The 23997-nt window shown below is 42.8% G+C and overlaps 1 protein-coding gene across 1 annotated transcript in view; it reads right to left on the bottom strand.

The window, feature by feature from the left end:
* The window catches only part of CLSTN2 (calsyntenin 2), a 339779-nt gene that overhangs the window by 145537 nt on the left and 170245 nt on the right, over positions 1-23997 (bottom strand). The window contains exon 2 of the mRNA XM_084847086.1: positions 1517-1712. Coding sequence (XP_084703212.1) covers positions 1517-1677 — 161 coding nt within the window. The 5' untranslated portion in view covers positions 1678-1712. The remainder of the gene's footprint in view (positions 1-1516; positions 1713-23997) is intronic.

Genomic DNA, 23997 nt, shown 5'->3' with positions numbered 1-23997 from the left:
CTTCCAAGAGTGGAGAAATGCAGTGTGATGACATCAGGATAAATAAATAAAAGAAACTGGAGCTACGCACAACAGTTGAGCCATGGAGAGAACCCTGTTTCTTGTGTCCTGTAGTTCTGTCCTCTGATTTTCAGATTTAGGCAATACCTTTAGCCCTGTTCATGCATTACTTAAAGTACTTACATCAACATGAGAGCAGGGGTGTGGTTGCAATGTATAGCTCCACCTTGATATCACCTTGTGCCATTTAGCTCCTCCCCCCAGATGCCCACATATACAACTTGAATGTCTGCAGGAAGAAGACAATCACTAGGGATGGATGGGCGCCTCCCCGTATGGGTTCTCCAGGTGCCCGCCCAGGCCTTGCCCCCGCTCGCATGCCCCTGGACCCACACTCAAGCTCCCCGCTGCTACTGAGCTGCTGTCACTCACCCGAGACCCATCCTTGAGTGCCACGGTCACCATTTTGTGGGGGGAAATGGCGATCGCAAATATGCGGACATCTAGTTGTATGCAAAATGACGCCCATATATGCAAGATTACAGGTGTAAATGGGCCATTATGCCTGAAATCTTGCATATATGGGCGATTCACGGCACCATTTTGCATACAAATAGATGTGCATATATTCATGATCGCCATTTTTTTTTTTTTGCAAAATGGGGATGGTGATGCTCAAGGATGAATCCTGGGTGAGTGCTGGCAGCTTGGTGAGCGTGGAGGGGGTTGAGCAGGGGCAGGGGCTCATCAGGCACAGCTCTGGGGTGTGGGCGGGGGGGAGTCCACCAGACTCCCAGACCCAGTTGGGCACCCAAGCCATCCCTAGCCATCACATGTACAGCTGTGTGCATGGAAGCTTTCACATGAGACAGAATTGGGCTTTTGGCCTAGTCCATCCTGCAATGTCATTCTTGATCACGGCATCCAGGCTCGCTGAACATCTATTCCCACTCCCTCACATCTAAATAAGGTGTAGAGCTAGATCAAACAACATTTTCCACTTTATATGGATATATTTTGTATAAATGAATGAATCTGAATTCAAAATAATAATTTGTATCCATTTTTATCTGTACTTATTATGAAGAACAAATAAAAATGCCCTCTGCAAAGAATCAATGCTGCAGAAATGTGAAAAAAATAAAAGGCTGCATGAAGAAGCAAGGAAATTCAATCTGGTTTGATTACATGAAGCTCACTTAACACCAAGTTTTTATGTTTCTAAGAGCCACTGATATATTTGGTGGAGAGATGAAGGAAAGTAAATAAGAATTACAAAAGTTTGATCTAGAGTCCTATTGATACCTTTACAGCTGTTCTGAATGTACTACTGAAAGAGGTCAAATTTAGGTGGTGGGAAGAGCAAGCCAAAGTAATAAATTGAACAATCAACTCCTGTGATAAAGCATTTTGTTTTCATTTGCTTTCTGCCAGCATTGGCTAGTAAAGGAGCTTTTCAGCCTGAATTATAAATACATGCCACAGCCCATTCCTTGTTCTCCCAGTTGTCACTCACTTGTGAGATTTCTTCCAGTTTGTTCCACTAGACCCTGCACCACAGTCATATGCCTGGATGATGAATGTATACTCCTTCTGCAGTTCACAGTCAATTGGACTTCTTGCTCGAAGACGACCTTCTCCGGATGTCTTGTTTAGCACTACGGCTTCAAAGGGCATTTCCTGTCCATGGATTTTAAAAGCACAGATTTCACCTGTAAGGTATAAACAGAACACAAATTACATGGTAGTCAGGTAGGCTGATGTATACACCACTGCTCAAATGACACTGAAGATTATGGGCCCTATAGGCGTGTAAAAGACAGACCAGGTGGGCAATTTTCTGAATGCAAGTGTAAACAGGGACCAGGTAATATTAAAGAGAATTATTACAACCAATAAGCAATTCAATAAGCAGAAATGGAGTCACGTTTTATATTTAATTTTCTTTACCGTTCCTACAAAAGCAAGAGTTTTTGGAATGTTTATACTTTTAGGCACTTCACTTTTCCTTTATTGGTAAAAAGAGATGTCTGCCATTTGTTATTAAGAATATAACAACTGAAGCTAAAATATGCTGAAGGAGGGCTAGGGAATGAGTGTCCCTCCAGATATTGGTAACCCACTATTCACATCATCCATCAACATTGGCCAGACTGGTTTGGGTGAGGGATGTATGAGAATTTCATTGTTGCTCGCAAAACATCCAAGCATGTCCTGTTTGCAACTTCAAATGCGAATGTGATCATGAGCACCTCCATCGAAAATGTTTGTAAAGTGCCAAACATGCTCACATTCGATTTACACAAATTTCCTGAATTTGCGCAAATTTCCCTCATAGACTGAATCAGCCCCACTTTAGTCTATGGTGGAAATTTAGGATATTTGTGTAAATTTAGAAAATGTGCACAAATTGAACAGGGGAAAGATGTGCAAATTTCACATTCAATGGCTGGTTGATTTGTGCAATTTTCCCATTTGTGCAAAGTGAACAGCAATCACAAAAATGAACAAGAATGGGGCATGAGATGAACAGCAAGCCAGTGTTCGGAGAATCCTGGAGATCTAGAACATCTCTTGTTTGCCCATTGCTGGCTGGGGCTGATGCAAATTAGAGTCTAGTAACAAAAACGGGAAGCCCTCAGGTTCTCCACCCTGTTCTGAAAGGCTCAGAAAGCAGTAGGGGAAAATAAATTTTCAGTAGTTAAGAGGATGGGCTTTGTACACAGCATACATACTGCCTAAATCTTTCCCTATTCCACTGATTCCCAGGCTTTCCTTGCAGTAATAAAATCCAAATCCAAATTATGTCTAAAAATTAATCCAAATCCATTCTTTGTGTTATGCTATATGCTAATTTGCTGACAATACAGATTGTGTTTTCTTATTTGTTACTTGAATTTTTTTTTAATCACAGAATGTAGCTATTCTTTATCCAAATATTTTACATTCATTTATATACTACTGTTACGTATTCCTGTTTGTCAATGTACAAGGCCTTTCTGAGACTATGAGGATATCTATCACATGTCTGCCCAGTTTAGCACAGGATATAATCTGCATAGATTTTACACTGCTGGAGTCGATTATATAATTGAACTAATGTGGATGCAATATGGTCATACTGACCAAAACCTTGTAAATGTTCAGTGGGCTCAGTCCAGATATGCCCTTGTAGAAAAAGGTACTGGAGACAATTCAGTATTGCATATTGTATTGTGATTGAAATGTTCGCTCATATCAGGATCTCAGAATGGATATATATTTACAACAGAGTAGGATAGCTTACTGATGTTCACTGATTCCCTAATTTTTCCAACCTCAAGAGCAGTCATTTCATTCATAATGGCACCCAATGCTAGTTTATAGGGAAAGACTGCTAACTTACAGGTTGATGCTCTCCCCCACCCCCCATGCAGCAATGTATCCAGTGTTGTTTATAGGGATGTACGAAAGTTCCGCCACGGATCTCGGGGAGGCCAAATGCCAGCGCATTCGGCCCCCGAAATTGGTGGTGGTACAGCCCCCCGCCCCCCCCCGGGATGGGACTTACCTGGGGTGGATCTTCCTGGCGATGGCGGCTCCGGCGGCGGCTCCAGTGGCAGCGCGGCGGCGCGGTGGCGGCAGGTCTTCCGACCGGCTGCCGCCACCGCCATTTCCAAGTTTAAAAAAACCAAAAAAACAAAAAAAGTGTCAGGCTACGTAAAGATTTACGTAGCCTATCACAGCTAAATTTTAAAAAACACTGTGATAGGCTACGTAAATGTTTATGTAGCCTATCATGGCTGATTAAAAAAACAAAAATAAAAATGTGCGTACACAAATGGCGGCGCCCATGGGCGCCGCCATTTGCGTTCCTTATTTTGGCATGTCTTAGTCTACGTAAACGTTTACGTAGACTATGGCGAAAATAAGGGGAATGTAAATAGCGTAGCGTCTACGCTATTTGCGTTCCCCTTATTTTCGCCGTAGTCTACGTAAATGTTTACGTAGACTAAGACGTGTCAAAATAAGGAATGGAAATGGCGGCACCCATGGGTGCCGCCATTTGCATACGCGCGTTTTTGTTTTTGTTTTTTTAATCAGCCGTGATAGGCTACGTAAACATTTACATAGCCTATCACGGCTGACTGCAGGGACGCAAACGGCGGCGGCTATGGCCGCTGCCATTTGCTTCCCTGCTAGCCAGCGGCCGGATGTGCGGCCGCTGGCGGAGCCAGCTGGTGGCTCCGCAGAATCCCTGCGGAGCGGAGCTGGCCGGCCAGGATTCGGGGGGGGAGAGACGGAGCGCCTCCCCCCCCGGGCAGAGTTTCGGGGGGAGGGACGGAGCACCTCCCCCCCAGCATCAGCATAATCCACAAACAGGTAAGTGACTTTTGTACATCCCTAGTTGTTTAGCACATGAAGAACTTCTGTTCAGGAAGTGCAAACCTTTCACCACATATACAAGCGAATTGCAGGATCAGAATGACTGTTGTGAAATCTCTGGCACTTTTGGTTAAAAAGACTGAAGAGAGTTGATCCCTATATACCTTGGGCACCTCATGGAGAGCAGTGGGCACCTCATGGAGAGCAGTGGGCACATGTGAAGACATGAAGAATTATGCTGGTCACAGCACAGCAAACTGAAATCCTCTGGTCCTCCCGCTGGGGTATCCAGCAATCCAAGTCCTGTGCACATGCAGGATATGCCTGCCAAGAGCAGAACTACACCCCTGTCAGGGCTAGGCCATACCCATAGACAACTGAATCCAAATCTAGGATCGGGTTTTCTAAGCCTGGAGTTCCTGCCATACATTGCTGGAACTAGGACTGTGACTTGACCTAAAGCTGCAACTAGGACTTTAGCCAGAGGCTGAAGTGCATCAAACAGAAGATAACTGCTATGTTGACCTGACATAGAAAAAAGGCCAGATTTCTGATATTTATACCAGGCCTGGCAAATCTGAAGGCTTCATAATGCGTGATGCTGCTGCCAAAAAATGTTGTACACTGCTGAGTTTCTGACCTCATGTATGAAACGACATTGGCTACTTGCTGCCCATGAGAAATTGCAGAGACAAGACAAGGAAACACTGAGGACAACAGGAAGAGGGAAACTGTGTTAGTCTTGGCTGAACTCATATGCACCCCTTTTTTATTTTAATGGCAGCAGCCTGCTAGGTAGTAGCTCACACTTTCCACAAAGTTACATCTTCTCACATGTAAGTAACTATCATATTTGAATCACATCCATACATATTATATATGCATGCTGTTACTTAACATTAGTACTTTATAGCAGAATACATGAAAGTATATGTATAGATAATTTGGTGAAGATAAAGCCAAGACCAATTGTATATATGTTTTTTCATAGAATCAGCTCAAATAATTTAGTGCAATTAGTTATTCCTTAACTGTATTATACTAAAATATAAAATCCTATGTATATGTATTTAAATAGTTTCCCATGAAAGGACTGTGATTAAGGAGCTAATAAGAAATAATCCCAGTATCTGACCTGAAAAATATCTGCAAGGTCCAATTGCAATGCCTCTCTGCTATACAGCCCAATTCAGACCTCTGCAGGTGCTCCAGTCTGAATATATTTGTTGTTGTTGTTGTTCAGTCGTTCAGTCGTGTCCGACTCTTCGTGACCCCATGGACCATAGCACGCCAGGACTTCCTGTCCTGCGCTCTCTCCCGGAGCGTGCTCAAGTTCATATTCATTACATCCGTGATGCTATCTAGCCATCTCATCCTCTGCCGTCCCCTTCTCCTTTTGACTTCAGTCTTTCCCAGCATCAGGGTCTTTTCCAGGGAGTTTTCTCTTCGCATTAGGTGGCCAAAATATTGGAGCTTCAGCTTCATTATCTGTCCTTCCAATGAGCACTCAGGGTTGATTTCCTTTAGGATGGACTGATTTGACCTCCTTGCAGTCCAGGGGACTCGTAAGAGTCTTCTCCAGCACCATAGTTCGAAAGCATCGATTCTTCGGCGCTCAGCCTTCCTTATAGTCCAGCTCTCACAGCCATACATTACTACTGGGAAAACCATAGCTTTGATTAGACGGACCTTTGTCGGCAAGGTGATGTCTCTGCTTCTTACTATGCTGTCTAGGTTGGCCATAGCTTTCCTCCCAAGGAGCAAGCGTCTTTTAATTTCATGGCTACAGTCACCGTCTGCGGTGATCTTGGAGGCCAAGAAAGTAAAATCTGTCACTGCTTCCATTTCTTCCCCTTCTATATGCCAGGAAGTGATGGGGCCAGATGCCATGATCTTCGTTTTTTTAATGTTGAGTTTCAAACCAGCTTTTGCACTCTCCACTTTCACCCTCAACAAGAGGCTCTTTAGATCCTCTTCGCTTTCTGCCATTAGGGTGGTATCGTCTGCATATCGGAAGTTGTTGATAATTCTCCCAGCAATCTTAATTCCGACCTCTGATTCATCCAACCCGGCATTTCTCATTATGTACTCTGCATATAAGTTAAATAAGCAGGGTGACAATATGCAGCCTTGTCGTACTCCTTTCCCAATTTTGAACCAATCAGTTGTTCCATGTCTGGTTCTTACTGTTGCTTCTTGACCCTCGTACAGGTTTCTCAGGAGACAGGTAAGGTGGTCTGGTACTCCCATCACTTTAAGAATTTGCCACAGTTTGTTGTGATCCATACAATCAAAGGCTTTAGCGTAGTCAATGAAGCAGAAATAGACGTTTTTCTGGAATTCTCTTGCTTTCTCCATGATGCAGCGAATGTTGGCGATTTGATCTCTAGTTCCTCTGCCTCTTCGAAACCCAGCTTGTACTTCCGGTAGTTCTCGGTTCGCATACTGCTGAAGCCTAGCTTGTAGGATTTTGAGCATCACCTTGCTGGCATGTGAAATGAGCGCAATTGTGCGGTAGTTTGAACACTCTTTGGCGTTGCCCTTCTTTGGAATTGGAATGTAAACTGACCTTTTCCAGTCTTGTGGCCACTGTTGAGTGTTCCAGATTTGTTGGCATATTGAATGCAGCACTTTAACAGCATCATCTTTTAGGATTTTAAATAGCTCGACTGGAATACTGTCATCTCCGCTAGCTTTGTTGTTACTAATGCTTCCTAAGGCCCACTTGACTTCACTCTCTAGGATGTCCGGCTCAAGTTCAGTGACCGCACTATCATGGCTATCAGGGACATTCAGATCTTTCCTGTATAGTTCTTCTGTGTATTCTTGCCACCTCTTCTTAATCTCATCTGCTTCTGTTAGGTCCCTGCCTTCTTTGTCCTTTATCATGCCCGTCTTTGCACAAAACGTTCCCTTGAGATCTCCAATTTTCTTGAAGAGATCTCTAGTCTTTCCCATTCTGTTGTTTTCCTCGATTTCTTTGCATTGTTCATTTAAGAAGGCCTTCTTGTCTCTCCTTGCTATTCTCTGGAACTCTGCATTCAGTTGGGTATATCTTCCCCTTTCTCCCTTGCTTTTCGCTTCCCTTCTTTGCTCAGCTACTTGTAAAGCCTCATCAGACAGCCACTTTGCTTTCTTGCATTTCTTTTTCTTTGGGATGGATTTCGTTGCTGCCTCCTGAACAATGTTACGGACCTCCGTCCATAGTTCCTCAGGCACTCTGTCTATCAGATCTAATCCCTGAAATCTATTCCTCACCTCCACTGTATATTCATCAGGGATATGATTTAGGTCATACCTGAACGGTTTAGTGGTTTTCCCAACGTTCTTCAATTTAAGCCGAAATTTTGCAAGAAGCAGCTCATGATCTGAGCCACAGTCAGCTCCAGGTCTTGTTTTTACTGACTGTATGGAGCTTCTCCATCTTTGGCTGCAAAGGACATAATCAATCTGTTTTCGATATTGACCATCTGGTGACGTCCATGTGTAGAGTCGCCTCTTGTGCTGTTGGAAAAGAGTGTTTGCTATGATCAGCATGTTCTCTTGGCAAAACTCTATTAGCTTTTGTCCTGCTTCATTTTGTACACCAAGGCCATGCCTGCCTGTTATCCCGGTGATTTCTTGACTTCCTACTTTAGCATTCCAATCCCCTATGATGAAGAGGACATCTTTTTTTGGTGTTAGTTCTAGAAGGTGTTGTAGGTCTTCATAGAACCGATCAACCTCAGCTTCTTCGGCCTCAGTGGTTGGGGCATAGACTTGAATTACTGTGATGTTGAATGGTTTGCCTTGGATTCGTACTGAGATCATTCTATCGTTTTTAAGATTGTACCCCAGTACTGCTTTTCCCACCCTTTTGTTGACTATGAGTGCTACTCCATTTCTTCTAAGGGATTCTTGCCCACAATAGTAGATATGATGGTCACCTGAATTAAATTCGCCCATGCCTGTCCATTTTAGTTCGCTGATTCCCAAGATGTCGATGTTCAATCTTGCCATCTCATGTTTGACCACCTCCAGCTTACCTTGATTCATTGATCTGACATTCCAGGTTCCTAAACAATATTGTTCTTTACAGCATCAGATTTTCTTTTCACCACCAGACACATCCACAGCTGAGTGTCCTTTCGGGTTTGGCCCAGCCGCTTCACTCTTTCTGGCGCTACTTGGAAATACCCTCTGCTCTTCCCCAGTAGCATATTGGACACCTTCCGACCTGAGGGGCTCATCTTCCGGCGTCATATCTTTTAGCCTTGTGATACGTTCCATGGGGTTTTCTTGGCAAGAATACTGGAGTGGGTTGCCATTTCCTTCTCCAGTGGACCACATTTTGTCAGAACTCTCTGCCATGACCTGTCCGTCTTGGGTGGCCCTGCACGGCATAGCTTATGGCTTCACTGAGTTACGCAAGCCCCTTCGCCACAACAAGGCAGTGATCCATGAAGGGGTCTGAATATATAGAGTGCCCCCAAAGTAGGTATACAGTTGTTTAGAATGTTGATGGGAGGGGGAGAGAATGTGTGAGTAGAAGATGTGTGGGTGGAGTCAGAATGACAGTTGGGAAGAGTGAGTGACAGGGAGTGACAGTTAAATCATTTGTGTAGAGAGTGAGGGGAGTGAGGCCCTTAAGTAGGTATACAGTTGTTTAGTTATTTTTTTTTTTTACTGATATTGTGAATGATGGCAGCAAACTTGAGTCAAGAAGAAAGTGGATTCTAAAGCAGTACTGGAAGACTGAAAATTCTCTCCCCCTCCCATCAACATTCTAAACAACTGTATACCTACTTTTGGGCCACTCTGTAGAGATCACTGTTATTTCAAGCTTCCCCATTCACTCTGGGGACAGGTATTCATATGGTGGGACACTTGCAAGCAAGTGCAAGCAAAGGAACTCTATGTACTTAAAGTCTCTGTATGTGCAATGGGGCATTAGACCAGGACTAGAATGTGTCATTACTCCCCCTACATCACAAATGACCCAACTTCGGATCAATTTTATGATTTATAAGAATTGGTAAACACCTTGGAAGATAAGAGCCAGTACTGGATTGATCCAGAGTCAATTTTGTATGCTTTGCTTTTGGTGACTGTGTGGGATTTATAAGTCAATAGATATAAAATGACGCAAAAGTTCAAGCACCTTCATATGAACTTCTCATAAGCCTTTATTTTCTTTGAAACAAGAAAAATGTATCTAACTGTCTTTATTAAGGAATTTTGAAAGAAATATGGGTATCTTTCATCAAACAGTGGAGGTAACCATTTTGTTGTTTCTTTCAGAAGTGCCTTCATATATTGTTGACTTCAGTTTCATTTGAGTTTAATGCCTTTCCTTATACTTCTGTGTAACACAGGTAGGTAAGTAGCAAGGGCATAATGGAGAAATCCCATTTACTAAATTCAGGGAAAGAAGCCTTCTTGTGCTTTGTGATAATGAAGTTTCCTCACAGACGTACAATCAGTCAATACAAATCATGGCTTTCTGGGTTTTGTTTTTATTACTATATCGACCCCACGGCCCAGTTTTTGAGCAATACAACATTCTCAGGAATTGCAGCCTGGCAGATTTCAAATAAAAAAAAGTTTTATGCAGGTAAATTAGGTAGTGGTGGTGGGGGGTTAGTTTATTGAGGAGGCACCTCCATAATTACCCCCATTTATATGAAAACCAAATACAGTGCTACCTATTAATTACAGGACAGATAAAGCTTACAGAGTTGAGGAACAGTCATAACAACAACAAAGTATTTAGTTTTCACTGTTTAAATATCCAAAGCTTTTTTTCAAATATTTTTTCACTTCCATCTGTTTAAATTAAAAGTAATGTATATGTTAGGTAGATTCCAGAAACTGCATACAACTATTGTGAAAGGGAGACATAGGTAGATCCCTTACATGGTAACATACTGTCTTTGTAGCTCCAAAAGATAAGTTTTCCTATATAATCTTTGGTTTATTTTAAAAGACTACCTGAAAACTTTAAACATTCTTAAGCATAAAGCACAGTTAAAACAAAAAGATATACACAGCTAAAGGATTAATGGTACAGACACTCAAAACCATGAAGCCCCATTGTGGCGGTGTTTAACTTCTGTTTAGCTTTGAAAAGTATTTAACACCTGGAAGGATAGATATGCTTTCAGCTCCGTGCATTTCTAGTGAACGTGTATCATGTTATCTGAAGATCATGTGGCCAAAATTCTGTATGAGGATAGAGTTGGGTTTGCAGAGCTAGAGCGGTAAAGGACATCCTGTATTATTTACCAAGAGACCCCATACACAAAGAAATTAGACATGTTTCTTAGAACCTGTATATGTGGAGTCTCAAATCTGCCTTTTTAATGGACAACTATCTAACAAAGAGGGTGTTTGTGGTTCCATCAAAAAAGCCTGCTGGGACTTTTAGGTGCTTCTGCCTTTCTTAATGATGTAAACGGATCATTTCACTGTAACTTGTTCTTATCATATCATATATTCTATTTCTAGTTTGTAAAGGGAGAGTGTCCATCCTTATGTAGCCAACCTGGCACCCACCCATGCACAACAGGGAAACCTGAAAGGGATAACCCACCCCACCCCAACAGAAAAAGGGGAATTGCATACATGTCCTGGCACAAGAAAGAGCAGAAGGGCGGGGAGAAGACACAGGGTTAGGAAGGAAAGTTAAAACAGAAAGGACAGCAAGAGATGGGGAAGGGAGGAAAGGTGACCGAGGAAAAGGGACATCAGGGTTGAAAATGGGAAGGATATATTACTTCCTATGTCTCTCCCCTCCCTCCAGATCTTACTCTTACCATTTCACTATTGCTCACTGCAAGCTGCCACAAGAAAGAGAGGATAAATTTATACTTCCCTCCTATCTCTTCCACTTTCAACAGCTGCTTCCGCTATAATTCTAATAGATCTAGGGGTAGAGAAGGACAAGGGGGGGCTTTAAGAAGGGGGGTCACATCTTGGTTTGTTTTTTTTAATCTCAGACAGTGGTGTCATGGTCAGTTCTGAAGTGGTCAATCATGACAGTCCAAAAATACAATACATAGCCACACACCCCAAGGACAGTCCAAAAATACAAGCAGGCAGCTGTGTTGATCTATATCAATAAACCAGTTCTACCTATTTTACCTCCTCCAGGAGCAGGCCTTTTGTAAAGTTAACGGGTCTTAATTGGCCAGTCAAAACCAGGCTACCCCAAAATGGATTTGTATTACAACAGGGAACAATATATTGTTGTTGCGAATATTCACTTCCCCTCAGTTACTGTGAGGGGATGGAATGCGGGGTGGGGTGGGGTGGGGTGGGGTTGGCAGATGATATCAGAGCTGCATCCTTGCAAGCCCAGGCATAGGGATGTACGAATTCACCCCCATCCAGGTTCTCCAGACACCTGCCTAGCCCCTGCCCTTGCTTGCCAGTCCCCGGACCATACTCAAGCTCCTCCCACGCTTGGCAAACAGCCCGCATTCACTCCAGCGGCCTCATAGAGCTCCATGGTCACTATTTAAAAAAATAAAAATAAATGGTGATCGCACGTCTTTGTATATGCAAAAATGCGCATTTTGTGAATATGCATATTCTTATGTGTGAAATTCCTGCCAGCCTAGCAGTTCGAAAGCAAGAAATTGCAAGTAGATAAATAGGTACCACTTCGGCGGGAAAGGTAACAGTGTTCCGTGCACCTCGGTGTTCAGTCATGCCGGCCACATGACCACGGAAGCATCTTCGGACAGCGCTGGCTCTTCGGCTTAGAAACGGGGATGAGCACCACCCCCTAGAGTCAGACACGACTGGCTGGAGACACCTTTACCTTTATGTGTGAAATGTGCATTTTGTGAAGGTGCATATTTGTGTGTGCACCAAATGCGTATTTTTTGAACAAGTGCGTATTTTCGTGAATACGTGAATATGCACATTCGCAAAATGCACATTTTTGCATAAGTGAATATGCACATTCACAAAAACGCGCATTTCCACATGTATGCAAATATGTGCATTTTGTGATTGCCATTTTATTTCTCAAAAAATGGCAACCATGAAGCTCAACAAGGCCACTGGGGTGAGTGCACTGGGGTGAGTGCATTCGCTGGGCACTGGCAAGGTGTCAGGGCCCAGCTTCAGTTCTGCAGTGGGCCTTGTAGGTTATAACCAGGATTTGATTAGAAGTGGCCTGGAAGGGCTTGGGCCTATTCAGCCTCTGGGATGTCAGAATCTGGGTGAGCTCATCTCTGTCAGTGTTCTCAGAGCGGAACCAGGGGGAGTCACCCAACTCCCCTTCCACCTGCTAGTCTGGCCTTGGCAGGCAGAGAAGCTGGAAGCTGTCCATGAGAACCTGACAGAGGTGGGGTGGGGTTTGCAGAAGGGTCCCCCAAGTTAAAATGTCACTGCTGGAGGGCTGAGCAGTGCCACCTTGTTTAGACAGGGGTCTTGCTGAAAGGCTAAAGGCCCTTGTCTGTCAAGGGATCTGGAGGGGGTGTCCTACAGTCACGCCTTCCCCTTTTAAACTGATGCAAAGGCAAAGAGCCTTTGCTAGGAACATCTTGTCTTCATTGCTGGAAGCCTTCTCTGTTTTAATCCATCATCGCCTTGGGCTTTTGGAGGCACTCTGCACATAGACTGGAAATTTAGATTGTTAAGGACTTGCCACAAAAAGTACTGTGAGGCTTTTCATAGACTTGAACTCTCATTGCTGTAGATTGTGTGCTTGTGGTCAGCTCAGTGTATGGCAAGCTGGGTTTGATCTACGACTTTTAGACTTCCCTCTGCCAGAACTCATGCAGCGTGGAGTTGCCAATTCAAAAGCAGTGGCCTGGAACTCCCTGCGTGTCTGGGTTCACCCTTCCCTTGATCTTGATGAGCCTTGACCATGTAGCCTAGAGTTATCAACAAAAGATTCAAAGTTGGACTCTCTATGGGTGTGGGTTGTTAATCCTTACAAGAAGTTATCCCCTGATTGCCTGATGGGTTCATTCCAAGAATCATTCCCTTTCCATGTCCAGGGTTAGAGCCCCGTGAAAGGATTGCCGGGGTTAGGTACCCAGGAATCCAGAGTCCCTTTCCTTGTGTTCAGAACCCTAGAGCATGACAACAGGGAAACCACGTTGATGAGGATCTCAGTCACGGTAGTAGTATTTAGCTTTGGACTGTTCTGGAATTACATAGAGCCTATAGCTACCGACCATCAGCTATATGATTTCTGATTTTGCCATGCAATAAAGAAATCTCACTGATTTGGGTGCCCAGTGTCAGATTGCCTGAGTGTGTGTGCTGGGAGAATCAGGAAACATGACACAAGGGGCAATCAGGGCAGGGGCTCAGCGAGCAGGGCTCGGGGGTGCGGGCAGGGGCGGTTCTGCCAGATTCCTGGACTGAATTGGGCTTCCGCACCATCCCTACCCATGCACCACAACACCGCTGATCTCATGACAACTAATCTGATGTCTGGCTCTCCACTAGGCAGCCTCCCTGCATGTGTGTATGTGTGTACGCATGCAGGCATACACGCATGCACACACACACACACACACACAGTAGCATTTGTTGTGGGCACCCAGTTAGTTTTACTACTTGAAGCTTTGGTGCTTTCAAGAATAAACCAAAAGATCACCATAGAGAGATGTCATACGCACACCTGCAATATGACTGATATATACAAGTGTGCTATAAGCAGCCGCGTGTATATTATAGTCAAAATGGTGTTGAAACTTTAAAAGTAGAATTAAATAAAATGTAAATAAATAGCAGCAGAGACAACTGATCCTGAATTAATACAGGATAATACCTTAAACGGACTAAAATACACCGATATATTATTCAATGGGATGATAACATATATATAGTTTCTGGAATGTTATCAACCATAGTCTTCTATACACAAGCATAACTGTTCTGCAGATAATAAGAATCAGTTTGTAATACTTTTATTTTAAGGTACACTATTAATTCATTTGGAATGTCTCTGTCTAGGGTAGTTTTAATCATGAAGCCATGCTGAGTACAGCTTCAGCTGGATGCCGAGATTAATACTGGATCAGTGGATAAACCATGCATTCTTCATTTGCCACTAAAACCCAATTATTCTTAACATAAATGATAAAAAAATTCCATAATCCACTGAGTTCATCCTATAAAAATTTGAATAATTTTAATTTGTAAAATATGGTTTGTAATTTGTAAAAACAAAACAAAACTGGGGTTCTGATGTTGCTATGTATAATACACTATACACCTGGTTGTTTATATTGTTTTGTGGGTTAGCCATCTATCTTTGGCTGGGGTTGGAAAGCTCAGGCCCAGAGGCCAAATCAGGCCCTCCTAGAGTCCCAGATAGCCACACATCCCTGACTTCATCCCCTTTCTCCCGATCACTGATAGTTTTGTGGGTTCTCAACTTTTGGGCACTTTTTCCCTGTTCGTCACAGTTCTCTCCTCGTCATCTGGATGGGGGGGCGGAGGAGGCGGGGCACTGTCTCCAACCTCGGAGCCAGTAAACCAAACCATCCTATGGCTCCCCAGTCACTGTCTAGGGGCCATAGGATTGCTGTCTTCATCATGGGCACTAAGAGGTTTAAGCTATAGTGTGCTAGTATTTTTTGTCTTTTTGACCTCCCTGCTTTTGCCTTTGGCCCCACCCACAGCTGCATTGCAACCCCTGAGAGCTTATCCCAAATTGAATTTGGCTCTCAGGCTGAAAGAGGTTCTACAGCCTTGAACTAGGGGGACCATGCTTTTATTCCCCCCACCCCTAGTTTTACCCTTGGTGAATTACAGAGCATGGGAATGAAGCACGTTATGTCATTGTGATTTCATCAAATCAAACTTGCTCACAAAGTCTCTATTGCCTACAATAATAAAGCTCTAACTAGATGGCATTTAAGACAATGACTTGATCAGTAATGGCATATTGTTGATATATACAGGAATTACCAGCACCACAGGGAAATATTCTGATGCATTTCAAGAACTGACGCAAGAGCTTTAAATGAACTACTTACTTCACATCACATTGTGAGCCCCCACAGGTGTTATTGAGCAAACTGACTGCCGTAATTAATCAAATATCTCCTGAGTCATACAGTGGGAAATCTTATTGGCAAATATATAAAGAATTACTTTTTATAAAATATCAATTATGAATAATGAATATAAAAGATAGTATATAAAAACTAGCTGCAACAATATTTACATATAAAAAATCAAACATTATAAAATGTACACAGGGCCAGACGGCTGCACATGTTAAGGTGGAACTGTAAACAAGCTGTGACTTTTGAGATAAACTATGTTATAAAAATGAAGGACATTTTAAATTATAAATTACCATAAATCAAGATGGCAAACTGTTTCCCCCTTCTTCTTTCTCTTTTACTATCCCACCACAATTCTTAGAATTCCACCCCCACTCCCGTAAATATCTCCCACTTTCAGGGGGGCTAATGTTCCCATGAAAACATGTGTGTGTGTGTGTGTAATTCAGCACCCTATATACCTTATGACATATGATACAGCTGGGATGAAACAATCAACCCAGAAAAACTCCTCTCATATCTAAGAACCCTAAGAACCCTTATTTTCAAATTGCCATTATCCTCCAATTGTGTTGGATGCTGTGAAGCAATTTGCAATGCAAAGTGAAATCAACAATAAAATAAATGAATGGAATAATGAAGTAAACAAAATAGATTTTATTAATTCTGGTTGGTAGCATGAGTGTCAGGATTAGTAAACAGTTCATTTTTTAATTTCATTCGACTCTGTAGTAGTAACCTGAATTTGGGGAGTGGGGAATGCAAGCAGGTAGAAAAGATATTGTTTGTCATCTTCAGAAATTAACACTCTCCATCATCCAGCATGACGCCAGCATATTCAGGATGAGGTTTTATTTCATAGGCTTGGGTTTACTGAGGTTGATACTTTCCAGTGTCATCCTGTAAGGATTTTTTCCCTTGTTTTTTTTCCATTTAGTACAGAGATTTTAGGAGGGGTATGTATATATTGCGGATGGGTGGGACACAGCTTATGGGGTGCAGAGGAGCTTAAGGGCTGTGAGAGCATACTAGCACAGCATGCTGAAGGGGGCTCAAGGGATAGTACTTATAAAAGTGGGAGTAATGCTATAGGGTTTAGGGTGGCAAGTAGGGAAACACAGAGGCAGAGATCCATTGTATTACAAGCCTATTAGCAGCAATACATATGTTTATAAGAAGTGTGTTATTGCTCTTTGAATTGTGTGAGGCCTTGTATGTGTGAAAGTAACTAGTCAAAGGTTATAAAAAGGAAGGCAGATGCTGCATATTTGGCTTTCTCCTTGTCCAGAATCTGTGATGTTGTAGTTTTAGATCTCCCTGTGTCTAGACAGAACCAATGTATAAAAAGATCCATTAACTGCAAGAAGGCAGAACTTAGGCCCATTTCGGAGTCAACACCTTACATCAAGGAGGAAGTGATTTGGGAGACAAAAGGTTGGACTTTCTGGGAATGTTTTAGGATTACATAGACCAATAGATTTGAAAATCTTAGAATATGCATTAAGAAGGAAGTCACCAATTTTGAAAATGTTTCTAAGCTTAAGCATGATGGGACTTGGGGTCCCCTCCTGCTGACTGCAGGACCTCAAAGGAGGTCCCATGTTGTGAGCAGGTTCCCTTTGCCAGTGAAAGAAGATCTCCTTTGCTGGTAAAGTATGGTGTGAATGATAGCCATACAGCTGCTAGATTTCAAAGTATGTCTTATTCTTTGCTTGGCTGACTGGCAGGTTTGTACGTGCGATTCTTTATCTTTCTTTAATAAATGCATTTAGCTTATGTCATTGTTTTAGTCCTTATTTATAATTTAAGTGAATTTGAGTGAGTTTGAGCATTCTAATTCGAGTCCTCAAAAGAACCTCACCTACAACATCAGGGCCAAGTTGAGGCTGTTTAATGTAAGTGTGCCTAGGTATCCAATACCAGGGACCCTGAAATTTTAGCCTCCAGGTTTTCCCTTACAATAATAAGCTTACATTTATAAAGAATTTTCTGCAGTGCTGAGTTCTTAGCTACTAGATGATCTTGGTGACATTTGGGATAGCTTATTGCTTTGCCATAAGAACCGTAATTATAGCTAACATAATTATGTTGTTGTTGTTTATTCGGTCAGTTGCTTCCGACTTTTCGTGACTTCATGGACCAGCCCACGCCAGAGCTTCCTGTCAGCCGTCGCCACCCCCAGCTCCCCCAAGGTCAAGTCCGTCACCTCCAGAATATCATCCATCCACTTTCCCTTGGTCGGCCCCTCTTCCTTTTGCCTTCCACTTTCCCTAGCATCAGCATCTTCTCCAGGGTATCCTGTCTTCTCATTATGCGGCCAAAGTACTTCAGTTTTGCCTTTAATATCATTCCCTCAGGTGAGCAGTCTGACTTTATTTCCTGGAGTATGGACTGGTTTGATCTTGCAGTCCAAGGCACTCTCAGAATTTTCCTCCAGCACCACAGTTCAAAAGCATCTATCTTCCTTTGCTCAGCCTTCATTATGGTCCAACTCTCGCAGTCATAGGTTACTACGGGGAATACCATTGCTTTAACTATGCGGACCTTTGTTGTCAGTATGATGTCTCTGCTCTTAACTATTTTATCAAGATTTGTCATTGCTGTCCTCCCAAGAAGTAAACTTGGAGTAAACTTCTGATTTCCTGGCTGCAGTCAGCGTCTGCAGTAATCTTTGCGCCTAGAAAGACAAAGTCTGTCACTGCCTCCACGTTTTCTCCCTCTATTTGCCAGTTATCAATCAAGCTGGTTGCCATAATCTTGGTTTTTTTGAGGTTGAACTGCAAACCAGCTTTTGGACTTTCTTCTTTCACCTTCGTCATGAGGTTCCTCAGCTCCTCCTCGCTTTCAGCCATCAAAGTGGTATCATCTGCATATCGGAGATAGTTAATGTTTCTTCCAGCGATTTTAACTCCAGCCTTAGCTTCATCAAGCCCAGCACGTCGCATGATGTGTTCTGCATACAGGTTGAATAGGTAGGGTGAGAGTATACAACCCTGCCATACTCTTTTCCCAATCTTAAACCATCCGTTGTTCCGTGGTCTGTTCTTACCGTTGTTATACAGATTCCTCAGGAGGCAGACAAGATGACTTGGTATCCCCATACCACCAAGAACTTGTCACAATTTGTTATGATCCACACAGTCAAAGGCTTTAGAATAGTCAATAAAACAGAAATAGATGTTTTTCTGAAACCTCCTGGCTTTCTCCATTAACCAGCGGATATTGGCAATTTGGTCTCTAGTTCCTCTGCCTTTTCTAAACCCAGCTTGTACATCTGGCAATTCTTGTTCCATGAATCGCTGGAGTCTACCTTGCAAGATCTTGAGCATTACCTTACTGGCATGTGAAATAAGTGCCACTGTTCGATAGTTTGAACATTCTTTGGTGCTTCCCTTTTTTGGTATGGGGATATAGGTTGATTTTTTCCAATCTGTTGGCCATTCTTGTGTTTTCCACATTTGCTAGCATATGCATGCGTCACCTTGACAGCATCATCTTGCAAGATTTTAAACAGTTCAGCTGGGGTACCGTCATCTCCTGCTGCCTTGTTATCAGCAATGCTTCTTAAGGCCCATTCAACCTCACTCTTCAGGATGTCTGGCTCTAACTCACTGACCACACCGTCAGATCTATCCCTGTTATTATTATCCTTCCTATACAGATCTTCCGTATATTCTTGCCACCTTTTCTTGACCTCTTCTGCTTCTGTTAAGTCCTTGCCATCTTTGTTTTTGATCATACCCATTTTTGCCTGGAATTTACCTCCGATGTTTCTAATTTTCTGGAAGAGGTCTCTTGTCCTTCCTATTCTATTATCTTCTTCCGCTTCCACGCATTGCTTGTTTAAAAATAATTCCTTATCTCTTCTGTCTAACCTCTGGAATTCTGCATTTAATTGGGCATATCTCCCCCTATCACTGTTGCCTTTTGCTTTCCTTCTTTCTTGGGCTGCTTCCAGTGTCTCAGCAGACAGCCATCTTGCCTTCTTGGTTTTCTTTTACATTGGGACATTTTTTGTTGCCGCCTCCTGAACAATGTTGCGAACTTCTGTCCATAGTTCTTCCTGGACCCTATCTACTAAATCTAGTCCCTTAAATCTATTCTTCACCTCCACTGCATATTCATTAGGAATATTAGCGAGCTCATATCTAACTGATCTGTGGTAACGAAATAGTAACATTTTGCTGAAGTGAAAGGATCCAGGGTTATTTTTAAAGCTTGAATAAAATGTTTATGGTGAACAGGAGTGCAGCAGCACTTCTAATGCATCTGGTTTTCCAACACAGTGAAAAAAGCAACATTTTAAAGCTTAGTAAATTACTTACAGCCAAGTGTGCAGCACTGAAATCACAGACAGAGAAGTTGATACCGAATAGTAAAGCCCTAATGATTTTAACCATCGTTTCACATCTCAGGCAGAACTGCTGTCACAGTGCGGATCACTAATGTTCACAGACTACTTTGGCATGTACAGATGGCAAGCTGAGTTCCCAACTGGGAGCAAGGGAGGACTTCCAGAAAAAGGCATCCTGTTTGGTATGACTTTATTACACTGATGTGGTTTTATCAGTGTATTTTTTATGTTTTTATTGTATCCTTTGGTCTAATAACAATAAGAGAGGAAAGTGACACATAGAATATATAAAGACAATTAAGACAAATGCAAGGAGACAACCTCCATGCAGACCAGATTATTTGTATTTAGCTTTCAATCTTTGTTAACCAGGATAACAGGCAAGCATGGCCTTGGTGTACAAAATGAAGCAGGACAAAGGCTTAAAGAGTTTTGCAAAGAGAACACACTGATCATATAGCAAACACTCTTTTCCAACAGCACAAGAGGTGACGCTACACATGGACATCACCAGATGGTCAATATCGAAATCAGATTGATTATGTCCTTTGCAGCCAAAGATGGAGAAGCTCTATACAGTCAGTAAAAACAAGACCTGGAGCTGACTGTGGCTCAGATCATGAGCTTCTTTTTGCAAAATTTCAGCTGAAATTGAAGAACATAAGGAAAACCACTAAGCCATTCAGGTATGACCTAAATCATATCCCTTATGAATATACAGTGGAGGTGAGGAATAGATTTCAGGGATTAGACCTGATAGACAGAGTGCCTGAGGAACTATGGACGGAGGTCCGTAACATTGTTCAGGAGGCAGCAACGAAATCCATCCCAAAGAAAAAGAAATGCAAGAAAGCCAAGTGGCTGTCTGATGAGGCTTTACAAGTAGCTGAGGAGGGAAGCGAAAAGCAAGGGAGAAAGGGGAAGATATACCCAACTGAATGCAGATTTCCAGAGAATAGCAAGGAGAGACAAGAAGGCCTTCTTAAATGAACAATGCAAAGAAATCAAAGAAAACAATAGAATGGGAAAGACTAGAGATCTTTTTCAAGAAAATCGGAGATATCAAGGGAACATTTTATGCAAAGATGGGCATGATAAAGGACAAAGGCAGGGACCCAAGATTAAGAAGAGGTGGAAAGAATACACAGAAGAACTATACAGGAAAGATCTGAATGTCCCTGATAGCCATGATAGTGCAGTCACTGAACTTGAGCCGGACATCCTAGAGAGTGCAGTCAAGTGAGCCTTAGGAAGCATTACTAACAACAAAGCTAGTGGAGATGACAGTATTCCAGCTGAGCTATTTAAGATCCTAAAAGATGATGCTGTTAAAGTGCTGCACTCAATATGCCAACAAATTTGGAACACTCAACAATGGCCACGAGAATGGAAAAAGTCAGTTTACATTCCAATTCCAAAGAAGGGCAATGCCAAAGAGTGTTCAAACTACCGTACAATTGAGCTCATTTCACATGCTGGCAAGGTGATGCTCAAAATCCTACAAGCTAGGCTTCAGCAGCATGCGAACTGAGAACTACCGGAAGTACAAGCTGGGTTTAGAAGAGGCAGAGGAACTAGAGATCAAATCACCAACATTCGCTGGATCATGGAGAAAGCAAGAGAATTCCAGAAAAACGTCTATTCCTGCTTCATTGACTACGCTAAAGCCTTTGATTGTGTGGATCACAACAAACTGTGGCCAATTCTTAAAGAGATGGGAGTACCAGACCACCTTACTTGTCTCCTGAGAAACCTGTACGAGGGTCAAGAAGCAACAGTAAGAACCGGACATGGAACAACCGATTGGTTCAAAATTGAGAAAGGAGTACGACAAGGCTGTATATTGTTGCCCTGCTTATTTAACTTATATGCAGAGTACATCATGAGAAACGCGGGGTTGGATGAATCACAGGTCGGAATTAAGATTGCCAGGAGAATTATCAACAACCTCAGATACGCAGACGATACCACCCTAATGGCAGAAAGCGAAGAGGATCTAAAGAGCCTCTTGTTGAGGGTGAAAGTGGAGAGTGCAAAAGCTGGTTTGAAACTCAACATTAAAAAAACTAAGATCATGGCATCTGGCCCCATCACTTCCTGGCATATAGAAGGGGAAGAAATGGAAGCAGTGACAGATTTTATTTTCTTGGGCTCCAAGATCACTGCAGATGGTGACTGTAGCCATGAAATTAAAAGACGCTTGCTCCTGGGGAGGAAAGCTATGGCAAACCTAGACAGCATAGTAAGAAGCAGAGACATCACCTTGCCGACAAAGGTTTGTATAATCAAAGCTATGGTTTTCCCAGTAGCAACGTATGGCTGTGAGAGCTGGACTATAAGGAAGGCTGAGCGCCGAAGAATTGATGCTTTCGAACTGTGGTGCTGGAGAAGACTCTTACGAGTCCCCTGGACTGCAAGGAGGTCAAATCAGTCCATCCTAAAGGAAATCAACCCTGACTGCTCCTTGGAAGGACAGATACTGAAGCTGAAGCTCAAATATTTTGGCCACCTAATGCGAAGAGAAAACTCCCTGGAAAAGACCCTGATGCTGGGAAAGATTGAAGACAAAAGGAGAAGGGGACGGCAGAGGATGAGATGGCTAGATAGCATCACCGATGCAATGAATATGGACTTGAGTACACTCCGGGAGAGAGCGGAGGACAGGAAGTCCTGGTGTGCTATGGTCCATGGGGTCACGAAGAGTCAGACACGACTGAACAACAACAACAACAACAACAACAGACTGGTGTGCAACAAGCACTATCTGAGATCATACTTGATTGGATGTGCTGAAGAAGATGCTTCAAATCACCTAAGAAAACAGGCAGGCTTTCCAAGCTTACTGAAATCATACGCACGTGTCAATGTAACTTATCTGTAAGCATATATTCTAGGTTGAATGCAGAGGACAATTGTATTAAATGGTAACTGTAAGAAGAGAACTTCACGTGCGAATTGTAAAGAAGTATATGAGTAGTTGTGCCAGTTCAGACAGAATGATCCTGGCTTGTGAAACTATGGTTTAGCAAGTTGGAAATGAGCGTTGGGCCTGCAATTTCCTTGTGTCCTCTCTTTTAGGGCTGATTGGAACAGTCTGTTATGTTTTCAGCACATGAGATTGTTTTGCAATGGTTCTCAACCTGTGGAGGAAGCAGTCACCAAGTCTCCTTCATTCCTTTGACATTCTCAGCTAGTTAGAGATCTATTGTCTGCAGGCAGAGGAGCCTAATTAGAGTATTTAGTTCCCATGGTAACTTTATCACCTGGCCATTGACACCTTCTGGAATTGCCTGAGGGTGACTGAAAAAAAATCAGCCTGTGGTAGACAAAAATCTTTCTTCTGTGAATGAATGGATTTTGGCTGAGTGCTGGGGTAAAAACAAAAGCATTTGGATTTATTATTATTTGCAGTGTGCCTCCAGGATTGTGTGCTTTCTGGGGACTTTTAATAAGGAAAATTTATGCTGGATGAGATGGGTTGCATCTCCCCACACTAGACCCCCACAGATCACACTCCTGACCTGACCCACACTAATAGGGTTCCCATCTTTTCCTCCTCCCCCTCCCTTAAACAGGCTCTGTGACTGAATCAGATGAATAACACTCAGAAATTCAACAAGCACAGCTTCCCAACCTTCATATTGGCAGAATGCTGTACCTGTGCAGCAGCTGTTAAAGGTGCAGTGAGTTTAATTTCCAAGATGAAAGACCTGTAGCTCAAACCTGTCTGAAATCCACTTCTGGTCTAGAAGATCCAGAAGGGAATTTGGGGACTGGGGAAGGTTTGGAGAATTTGTATTTGTTTTAATCACTTGGTTTCAGTGAAGGCGTGGTGACTGCAGTAATGGGACAAAGGCACTCTGCACATGGTCAGATCTATTTATTTATTTGACATTATTTGTAGGCCACCTGTAAGGGTGGAACCCCTTCCTCTTTAACGCTACTCAATATTATGTTCCATGAAATGTAGCCTAGCTCTAAGGGGATGGAAGAGCAATTGTATGCCATTGGGGTTGAGGCTGGACATCAAGTTCCTTCTCTCCTTCCTCTTCTGGAGTGAATTGGAGGCCATCCCCGTATCCATCTTCCCTCCAGTCCAAACATATGCTTCAACCTGCAAGTGCATGCAGAGTCCAATATGACCCCCAGAGGGAAGAGGGGGGCATTCGCAGGGTGAAAGGAGTATATGTCCTCTCTCTACAGTGCATGCACATGTGGGAGGGATTTCTTTTTAAAGGGGGGTGGAACATCCTCCTT

The sequence above is a fragment of the Heloderma suspectum genome, chromosome 3, assembly GCF_057233095.1.
Source record: "Heloderma suspectum isolate Gila_16-S chromosome 3, 16-S_ref, whole genome shotgun sequence".
Taxonomy (NCBI): Eukaryota; Metazoa; Chordata; class Lepidosauria; order Squamata; family Helodermatidae; genus Heloderma; species Heloderma suspectum.
The sequence above is the reverse complement of the archived record's forward strand: the minus strand, read 5'-3'. Positions and strand labels throughout refer to the sequence as shown.